Raw genomic sequence first — 10,519 nt, 5'->3', positions numbered from 1 at the left:
CTTGCGCCCTCCCTTCCCGTCGCGCCGAGGCCATGTCCTTGTGGCTGGGGAAGCTGCGGCCTGCGGCGGCCGCCGCCGCCCGGGCCCGGCCGGGGAGCGCTGCGCTGCCGGCGGTGAGCGGGGCCGGTACCGGTACGGGGGGTTCATGGGCTCTGTGCCGCTGCCATGGCTGCTGCGGACGGGGCTCACCTTGGGGTAACCCCCGCGGGGGTGGCGGCGGTTCGGCCCCCGTAGGAGCGGGATTGCGGCTCCGGGGGCAGTGTCGGTGGGGCTGGTTCTGCTTGGGGGAGGCATGAGGTGAATGGGGTCTTTGGTGCGAGCAGGGTATGCAGTCAGAGGTGATGTGTAAGTGAGGCCTTTACGTTGTTTAGGAAAAGGGTTATTTGGTTGTTCCGAGGCTGGCATCGCTGAGCGGGGCTCAGTGAGGATGTGCCTCCGGGTTTACGGGCCAGGTGGATGTGTTTGCACTCATAAGGAGCTGTGTTGTGCACAGCTGAAGCTGTTTCCCTCCTGAGAGACTGGAAGAGGGGTTGGTGTTAACATACACCCACCAGGAAGCAACAGTAAGCAAAAGCCTGCTGCTCCCTTTAGAATGGAGGTCACATCGTCTATCCATGGTCTTCAGTAAGCCTGGGGAGTTTCAATCACTGGATAGGCTCCAGAGCAGCGTTCTGGCTTCGGGTTTAAAAGCACTGGAAATGGTTGTTCTCCTCTGTTCTTAAAGAGCTTCCCAGCCTAAATACAGCCTCAGCTGCTAAGCTGAAGTGGCAGCACCAACTTCCTGTATGGAAACACCTTGTCTTTGGTGTGTGAGTGTTTATCTGCCTGCAAAAGCCCCACGTTTGAGGTGAGAAAAGTGAAACATGCTTTACTGTTTGTGTTTTCTTGCAGGCAAGAATCCATCTGAGCCCCCTGCGGAACCTGGAGTATGGGTGGCTGGCTTATATGTTGGGAGACAAAGCTACAAAGAGGTTCACTGAATACAGCAAGGTCTTTACGGTGGAGGGGAACTTATCTTCTGGGAAGGGCAAGCTTGCACAACAGATAGCAGAAAAACTAGGTACTGCTTTGGCCTGTTTCCCTAACAACTAATAGGACTTAATAGGAGGGGTTTTGTGTAAAACAAGTTCACTGAACCAGCAGTTACTGACTAGCAAGTTCTTAGGGAATACCATAGTTCATGTGGAGGGGAGAATGTTGGTGAGGCTTTAGATGACAACAGGTTGTTTGTTGGATCTGTGGGATATTTGTCTCACTGCGCTCCTTGGGAGGCAGGATTTTCTGCATGAGTCCATGCAGAGCATCAGGGTGGCAAAAAGCTTTGGTTTAGGGCAGAGCTCAGCTCTCCCTGGTGAGGTGAAAGGTGGCAATAGTTCAGATAAGGGTTTGTCTGCCCTCCATGATGTGATTGACCAAAGGATTTTGGGCTGTTCTCAAGAGCTGTTTTGAGACCCAGCCGTACATTTACATCAAGTGAATAGATGCTTACTGTGAAAGAGGATTTCTGATGTGGTGGTTTCTGTTTTGTCAGGCATGAAGTATTTCCCAGAAGCTGACATCCATTACCTGAACAGGATCACAGGAGATGGAACCCTGCTGCCTGAGAAGTTTAATGGCTTCTGTAACCTGGAGAGGTTTTACAACGACCCCAAATGCTCTGATGGACACTCGTATAGGCTGCAGGCCTGGCTGTTTGGCAATCGTGTTTTGCAGTATGCTGATGCCTTGGAGCATCTGCTGAGCACAGGTTAGACTTCACAGCAGATAAATTCTAGTTCTAAACTAACTTCTGAGTACAAGGTGTGAGTAAGCTGCTTTGAAGGGCTTAGTACAAGTTAACAGCCCATTTAGAAAACCATCTTGCACTTTCTCTATTAAAAAGTATCCTATGTCCTTTCTAGCAAAGGAAATGCCAATTACCAATTTAGTTAGTACTTTGGCAATCATAGACTGGTTTGGGTTGGAAAGGACCTTAAAATCATGCAGTTCCAACTCCCTGCCATGGGGGGTTCTCTTCTTCAGGCTGAACAGCTCCAGTTTTCTCAGCCTGGCTTTATATGGGAGGTGCTCCAGCCCTTGATCATCCTCGTGGCCTCCTCTGGAAAATAAAGCTTAATCCATGGTCTTTCTTTTCAAAAAGACATTTTAAATGTGCCAGGATGGCTGTGGGTTGTACAGCCCTTCCAAACCTCTCCCTAGGCTTGGTTCCTGGTGGTGTCTTTGGTTCAGTCTTTTGGTTTCTATTAAGTACTGTATTGTCATTGTATTGTTGTGATTTGAGTGTCTTCTTGTGCAAAGAGATTTCCTGTGCCAACCCTGATTTACCTGCTGCTTGTTCTTTAGGAAGTGCTTTCTGAAAAGGGTCGAAAGCTGTGAATGCCAGAAAGTTTCAGGCACATACATAAATATACTCCTTAAATAGAGTAGTACATGAGCACAAAAGAATACATGAGTGAGACAGGCATGTTCCACACATGTACCCAATATGTTTCTGTGAGCCAAAACCTTGTTCTTCTATTTGGTTTAACAAAGACATTCAGAAAATAGACTGTAAGAGCAGTATTGTCTCTATTTTTCCATGTCTTTGAGCTGTGCTGACTGGAAACTCCCTTCCATTGCAGGACAAGGTGTGGTCTTGGAGCGCTCTCCCTACAGTGACTTTGTGTTCCTGGATGCAATGTTCAAACAAGGCTATATCCACAAGCGATGTAAGTTCCTTGCACTCATCTCTGAAGTGTGTTGAGTTCTCCAAAAAGGAATAAGAATGCCTGCTGGGAAGATGGACTCCTTTTAAACATTCAGAGTTGTTCATAAGGTGCTTAGCATCTTGCAGTTGCAGGCATCAAGGACTAATCTCAAGCCATGAGACTTTATTCAATGCTTTCCTTCTGCTTATCATAGAATCACAGGATGGTTTGGGCTGGAAGGGACCTTAAAGCTCATCCAGTTCCAATCCCTGCCACAGGCAGGGACACCTTCCACTGGAGCAGCTGCTCCAAGCCCCTGTGTCCAACCTGGCCTTGAGCACTGCCAGGGATGGGGCAGCCACAGCTTCTCTGGGCACCCTGTGCCAGCGCCTCAGCACCCTCACAGGGAACAGCTTCTGCCTAAGAGCTCAGCTCAGTCTCCCCTGTTCTGGCAGGTTCAGGCCATTCCCCTTGGCCTGTCCCTACAGGCCCTTGTCCAAAGCTCCTCTCCAGGTTTCTGGAAACCCCTATAGGCACTGGAGCTGCTCTAAGGTCTGTCTGGAGGGGACTCAGTCCAACAGCTCCACATGCTTCCTATGTTGGGGGCCCCAGAGCTGGATACAGGGCTGTGGGGAAGAGGAGTTGTCTCTGTATGATAGAACCACTCAGTTGCACAGACCCAATCTATTCCTGTTTAGATCCATTTTTCTGTATGGGAAGATGAGGTACTTTATTTCTGTCCTCCAAAGTGGAGTCTGGTGGTTGTGGTTTTGGAGAGATCTGCTGTTGCTCAATAGCTTTATGGTCTACACGAGCAACAAAAAACACTCCAAAAATGATTGTAGATTCATAACCCAGTAGGTTATAATTTTAATGCTATTCCTATTGCACTTGTCCTCATTTGCAATAAATCTTCAGCTGGGTTGCCTTTAGCTCTGCAGTGTGTTTGGTTTTGTTTTTTTATATAGGTCTTGATCACTACAAGGAAATCAAAGAGATCAGCATTTGTGAATTCCTGCCCCCTCACTTGGTTATTTATATAGATGTACCCGTTCCAGAGGTGCAGAAGAGGATTCAAGAGAAAGGCGAGGTAATTTTACCTCTTGCTGCTACTGCTGCCTCTTACTATTTGTTTGTAGTTGTGCCTTGTGCTTTAGTGCTCTGGGTTTTTATAGAATCAGAGAATGATTTGGGTTGGAAGGGACCTTAAAGCTCATCCAGTTCCACCCCCCTGCCACAGGCAGGGACCCCTTCCACTGGAGCAGGGTACTCCAAGCCCCTGTGTCCAACCTGGCCTTGAACACTGCCAGGGATGGGGCAGCCACAGCTTCTCTGGGCACCCTGTGCCAGCGCCTCAGCACCCTCACAGGGAACAGCTTCTGCCTAAGAGCTCAGCTCAGTCTCCCCTGTTCTGGCAGGTTCAAGCCATTCCCCTTGTCCTGTCCCTACAGGCCCTTGTCCAAAGCCCCTCTCCAGGTTTCCTGTAGCCTCTTTAGGCACTGGGAGCTGCTTTAAGATCTTTCTGTAGCTTTCTCTTCTCCAGGCTGAACCAGCCCAGCTTTCTCAGCCTTGCTCTAAGGAGAGCAGAGGCTCCAGCCCTTGGAGCATCTTCTGTTACTGAAGTTGCTAACATTGAAAAGCTGTGGTTTTCCTATCAGGAGCAGTATCTTGTTTTGAAAGCACAGACACATTCAGTCATTGTCTAAACTGCTGGAGGGCGGAAGGGCAGAATCACTGAAGCAGCAAACTAAGCAACTCCAGCCACGCAGATAATGAAGCAGCAAGGGCAACCTTACATCTATGGCTTTGAATTCACATCAGCAATCACCAGCTTCCCTCTTAAATGAGCAGGAAACTGCAAACCAAACTGCTACAAGCTCACCCTAATAAGGATCATTTTATTACACTAGCCAAAAAGCACCCTGGATTTTCTGTCTCACGGATTACCTCTAGAACATTAGTTTTAAGTTTAAAGTGGGTTGTTTTGCTGTGTTAATACAAAAGCACCAAGCAGTAATTTTATTCATCTAAGAAAATGAACTGAATTTGCTGATCACAGGTGACCCACACATTAATATCAACACAGGCCTGAAAACCCTGGCAACTGGGGAACCTGGAGATGGGGACCAAATCTGGGACTTCTGTCTCTCAGGAAGTACAGATGATCTTAGAGTATTGTGATAGAACAGGGGGGAATGGCTTTAACCTGCTAGAGGGGAGATGGAGATGAGCTCTTAGGCAGAAGCTGTTCCCTGTGAGGGTGCTGAGGCGCTGGCACAGGGTGCCCAGAGAAGCTGTGGCTGCCCCATCCCTGGCAGTGTTCAAGGCCAGATTGGACAGAGGGGCTTGGAGCACCCTGCTCCAGTGGAAGGTATCCCTCTTTGTGGCAGGGGTTGGAACTGGGTGAGCTTTAAGGTTCCTTCCAACCCAAACCAGGCTGGGATTCGATGGATCTGGGAGTTCTTGTGAACACAAGTTTTGATGGGAATTTTGAGACCTTTAGGCAGAAACTGCTGGTGTAACTTTTTGGGTCAGTGTTATTGCTAAAGACTGTAGTGCTTGTTTGAGGCTGGTATTTTGGGGAATTCTGTCTCCTCAGTGAATGGAGTGTTGGGTATTTAGTATACTGGTGTTGCAGAGCGGTGGAAAAGGAAAAGCCAACTAACAGAGCATTCCGATATGATGGGCATCTTGGATGAGCATCTCAAGCAGGAAAGGTACTGAAATTTTAGGATTGAACTGAAGGAACACATGGTTCATTAGAGAAATTCTTGGTATTTTGCATTAAACTACACTGTGTGGAAAAGAAACCGTTTGACAGTAGGTATGATATCCGTGTAATTAAAAGCTTTTGGATGGGGTGGTTGCCCACTCGCCTGGCCCCTCTAGGCACTGGAAGTTGCTCCAATGGCACATTTGCCCGCTTATTGGAAAGGCAAAAGTGAGAGTTTCCAGTTTTCTGGATATGACTTCCTTGAGCATACAGGTAGGTAGGGTTGCTCAGGCCTTAGAAAGCTGGTATTTTCGGTGCTGGTGATGTATGGTTCTCTTATCTTATGTGAATTCAAGGAAAATGAGATGTTTCCTGTTACAAGCTGAAATTGGAAGAAACCTTTTCACTTTGATATTCTTTTCTTGAACCTGCTTTTCCCTTGCTGTATTCACAAGCATACGAGAAGAACTGTACTCCTATGGCTAATCATTCAAACCGTGGCTGTAACGGTGCAGGGCAAAGCAGAGATTAACACAAACTGCCTTGATTTTTAGGGCACTTTCAATGTTTAATGCCACATAAGAGATTCTGAACACTCCAAATGTCTTAATTCTCCTAACGTCCATTAATGTGTATGTGGTTCACTTGGATGTTTGACTGCTAATACAGGGCAAGCTGGTGTAGCAGCACTTTCTGCTTAGGCTGGTGTCTGTACTGGGGGGAGAAGAAAGAAAGCTCATTTTACGACCTTGTTTTCTGCTTCCCTTTTAGCCATATGAGAAAAAGGTGTCTCCTTCCTATCTCCAGCACATTGAGGATGCTTACAAGAAAACCTTCTTACCAGAGATCAGGTGAGCAAACCCGAATGTTCTGTCTGTTAAACCTTTGAGTAAAACATGTGCAGATCCTCAGATCTCTGCCAGTAGAAGTAAGTTATACTCATGTCATGCGAGAAATCCTCCTTGTGCCGTGTACAATGTTATTTCTTAGTGATGTGGTATCACATTCATGGCATCATAACTGTGTTCTTGTGTGTAGTTACCTCTGGCACTAGGAAGCCTGATGCCACTGTTACAAGGTTGGAAGCTTAAAAATGAAGTCATTTTAGGTGTAAGCCTTCTAAAGCAATGCTTTGTTTGATTCTTAATGGGTTCAGAGTGGGGAAAGTGTCATGCAATAGTAAATGAATTGGATTTCATTGATTTACATGTTACAAAGCTGAAGAGCCTTCATCTGCAGTAAGGTGTCATCCTGCTGGCTTGAGGCATTGCAACTTTGCTGTCACAGAGTCAGATACAAAGAATCATCAACTTGTTCATAGTTAAAAGAGCACTTCAGGAGCAAAGCTGGTCTGTTTGCCCTGCACAACCAAGTTCTGTCTCTCTGACAGCACTCAGCATGTGCTTGGCATCAATACCTTTCATTCTGTTAGCTTGCAGGAGTGGCTGGAATGCTCTCTTGGCACGATGTCCAAAATGCCATATCTGTAGCTGTGTGTTTGAATGACCTTAGGAGAGTGTGATGCAATCCAAGGTCTTTTGGGAGCATTTGAATGCTTTCTTTCCTAAAAACTCCTTTCAGTTGGCATAGCTTTGGCTGGTTTCTTGGTAGTGGTGTGGAGGAATGGGAAGAGGATTGTCAGGGAAGGGACTGTTCCCTCTTCTAGCTTTGGTTCCCCACCTCCTGAGGCATACCCCGATAGCCTTCCACATTGAAAAGGGTTTGATGGACTTTTTAGTGCTGGTAATTAAAGACTGTGCTGCTACCTGTTTGTTCTGAGAGACTGAAGATGCTTTACTCTGGGCTCCCCTGGCTTTCTCTTGCTCCCGTGTTGGAATGTGGTCCCTGTGGAGTGGGGATGACACTACTACAGTTTGCCAGTTCTCCCAATTGTTATGAAAGAGCTCTATTCAGAATCAAATAATCCTAAAATTCTTAAACTAATAGCTTTGTAGGAAGGGAAGCTCTTACAGGTCACAGAGCCAGGCCTACTATACATGAAAACAATCTGTAATCACTCAAGGTTCATGTGTGCATGAAGCTGACCAAGTTACACTTAGGTGTAAGTACATCTTCGGGTATGTTGTGGCCTGCTTGTTTCCCTCTTGCTTTTTTGCTCCATCTCCCAGTTTAACTGCACTGTCAGCAGTTGACTGAATAACTTTGTACAGAGCTTGTCATTCACATAAGGTGGTGTGATGTCTGGTCAGCTGCATCCCAGTGTGCTGGCGGCCAGCACATGGCTCTCAGGAGGGAATGACTGGGCCTAAGGGTGGAGAGGAAGAGTGAGAAGCCTTGAGTCTGTCATCCCCCTTAGGGGAGAACTGGTTTGAATGTATTGGTGAGGAGCAAAACGCTGCTTGTTCTTTGAATCAAATCAAGTGGTGTTGCACGAGGCTAAAGCTAGAGCTGGTCCTGCTGTGATTTCAACTCTTTCCCCTTTGTCTCTACATGGTCAGTACACTTGGAAAGCAAACACCTGGTCGGCACCCTCCTCAGCAGGTGGGCTTGCAGGAGCTTGTCAGATCAATCTTTGTGCTTGGATCTGAAGGATGCCTCTGCCCTCCTGACGTAGGGGAGTTGTGATGGTGTGAAGCTTGAGCTTTGTGCATCTCTGGACCTCACTGCTGGCTTGTGTATTGGATAAATGTATCCAAGCTTCAACTGTCTTTAACTGTTGGTTTGCTGAAGTGATCTAAAGGCTGTTAGTCTTTGGGCAGACAATGTATTTTATTCTGTAACTCTTGAGAATGACCAAAAGCTGATTAAAATGGGCTTTCCTGGACCAAAGCCTTAAGATTCCTAATGTTCTTTTCCATAGCCAATACTGCCTCTACTGAGCAGCTCTTTGGTCTTAATGAAAGCTCTAAGAAGCTGCAGAGTCAAAACAGGAGCTCAAATCAAGTAATTATAAATGAGCTTTCTTATCAGAGCAGTTTTGACTGACCAATGTCCATGCAGACCAGCAATTAGTTTGGCCTGCTGCAGTTATGAGTTGTTTGATACTGTGACTACTTAGAGCAACCAAGGTCACTGGCTTTAATCTGATTGAACCTGGGAGTGCTTGGGCTAAGCAGAAGCCTCCATGCTCTTCAGCTTTTCAGTGTGTGTCTGATCCACTGCACATTTGGCAGCTATTTTAGTTTCTCTTCAGTTTTTGTTAGATAAAGGGAAGGTTTTCCAGGGCAACGGGTGCAGGTTTGGGATCAGCTCTTGGAGCAGCTCTGCTCTGGAGCCAGGCTGAGAGAGCTGGGCTGGGTCAGCCTGGAGAAGACCAAGGCCCCTGGAGGGGAGAGTTTAGAGCAGCTCCAGTGCCTAAAGGGGCTGCAGAAAACCTGGAGAGGGGCTTGGGACAAGGGCCTGTAGGGGCAGGCCAAGGGGAATGGCTTTAACCTGCCAGAACAGGGGAGACTGAGATGAGCTCTTAGGCAGAAGCTGTTCCCTCCACAGGGTGCCCAGAGAAGCTGTGGCTGCCCCATCCCTTCTCTTAAAAATTACCCCCAAGTACTAATGTGCTTTTAAATAGGAAGGTCTGTGGCAGTTTGGAGTTAGACTGGTTGGAAGTTTCACTTGGCTTCAGACAGATTGGGAATTGTAACTGTGGCCAAGTATCCCCAGTAGTGAAATGGAAATAAAGGAATAGGTGGGATTTTGATCAATTTTCAAGTTTGAACTGGAACTCTGTAGGTACCATAAGCCATTTGTCCTTTAAAAGCTATTTTCCACCAGGAAAGAAGCAACTTACAGGTCTAAGAGGAATTCAGTGACAAGACCTCCATAAGTACTCTGAAATAATGGTTCTGGTTCTGTGTTTGGGCCCTTTCACTTCATTTCTGCTTCATTTTGAAGCAGGGGGAGAGGATGGGTAGAGCAATGGGATCAGGGCAATTCACTCTTTCTCCTCTTTGCAGTGAGACCAGTGAAGTTCTGCAGTACACAGCAGGTGAAGCAGAGGATGTGGAGAAGGTAAGAGATTGTTGTGTATACCGATTAGTTGTTAAGCTTCTAAGACTGGAATGTAAAGAGGACACAATGGGAAGAGGTGAGTCATCCCCAGCGTTCAGCTGAGACTTTGTCTTCCAGTCTAAGGTCTGTCTGTCTTGGCTTCCATCACTGTGCAGCTTCCTGTGATCCAGGTTGGTGCAGAGGTTCCTATGTGATCAGGTAGCTGTTATCTAAAAGCTAGTCATGATTTGGTTATAGCAAAGAGCTGGATATCCAAAGCTGCTACTAGCTCTGTAACCTTGGGTCATTCATCTGTATGATGTAGCACATGGTATCTAAACTGCTGTTCTGTCTCCAAATGGTTTTGCCATGCACTTTAGCCCTGGACCAAGCCAGATAAATTGCCTTCTCACTGCTAGAAATGAGCCATCTCTTATGTGGCAGGATTTACATGAGATCAATGCTTCCTCCTACATAAGTGTGTTAGTTTTTGGAGTATATGTAATACATTTCCCTTATTTCAGCAAACATTCTTGTTCATGGAGAGTTACTAATGGTAACAGAAGCTTTTTCCTTCTCCACTGTTAACTTTTCTGTGTAGCTGCTGTCCCCTGCTGTTAAGAGCAACAAGCTTTGTGTAATTTGGGATAGGTTTGTAGGGGGCCTCTTTCAGTTCTAGGGATGAATGGTCCATGGTGAATCCCTACTTGAATTCTGTAGTAGCAATAAGGATCTCAGCTTGCACTAAAAGTACCTTTTCATGTATGTCTTACTGATTCTAGTATTTTTATCCTCTGTTTCTTGTTTGAAGATTGATAATCCTTCTAGAGTCCACTTTGTGCTCTCCTTTCTTCTGTTAAAGGGGAAGAGAAATATGAGGCTGGTTGTATTGCTTTAGGATATTGGTCCATCCCCCAGTGTAAGGGAGGTGTGTGTTAGAGTGAGTTCAGAGAAGGGACACAAATATGCCCCGAGGGCTGGAGCAGCTCTGCTCTGGAGCCAGGCTGAGAGAGCTGGGCTGGGGCAGCCTGGACAAGAGAAGGCTCCTGAAGGGGAGACCTGAGAGCAGCTCCAGTGCCTAAAGGGGCTGCAGGAAACCTGGAGAAGGGCTTGGGACAAGGGCCTGTAGGGACAGGCCAAGGGGAATGGCTTGAACCTGCCAGAACAGGGGAGA

The 10,519-nt window shown here is 46.8% G+C and overlaps 1 protein-coding gene across 2 annotated transcripts in view; it reads left to right on the top strand.

Annotated features, from left to right (window-relative positions):
• The window catches only part of NDUFA10 (NADH:ubiquinone oxidoreductase subunit A10), a 30,798-nt gene continuing 20,279 nt past the window's right edge, over positions 1 to 10,519 (top strand). Inside the window, exons 1-7 of one of the 2 annotated variants that reach the window (XM_034065849.1) lie at positions 1 to 113; positions 892 to 1,060; positions 1,532 to 1,747; positions 2,622 to 2,708; positions 3,656 to 3,777; positions 6,172 to 6,251; positions 9,312 to 9,366. In XM_034065849.1, coding sequence (XP_033921740.1) covers positions 33 to 113; positions 892 to 1,060; positions 1,532 to 1,747; positions 2,622 to 2,708; positions 3,656 to 3,777; positions 6,172 to 6,251; positions 9,312 to 9,366 — 810 coding nt within the window. In that variant the 5' untranslated portion in view covers positions 1 to 32. Of the gene's footprint in view, positions 123 to 891; positions 1,061 to 1,531; positions 1,748 to 2,621; positions 2,709 to 3,655; positions 3,778 to 6,171; positions 6,252 to 9,311; positions 9,367 to 10,519 lie in introns of both variants that reach the window. The other variant, XM_034065848.1, reaches the window with a different exon arrangement.

Source organism: Melopsittacus undulatus, chromosome 8 (genome assembly GCF_012275295.1).
Source record: "Melopsittacus undulatus isolate bMelUnd1 chromosome 8, bMelUnd1.mat.Z, whole genome shotgun sequence".
Taxonomy (NCBI): Eukaryota; Metazoa; Chordata; class Aves; order Psittaciformes; family Psittaculidae; genus Melopsittacus; species Melopsittacus undulatus.
Note: the sequence above shows the minus strand (reverse complement) of the source record. Positions and strands in the feature narration are given on the sequence as shown.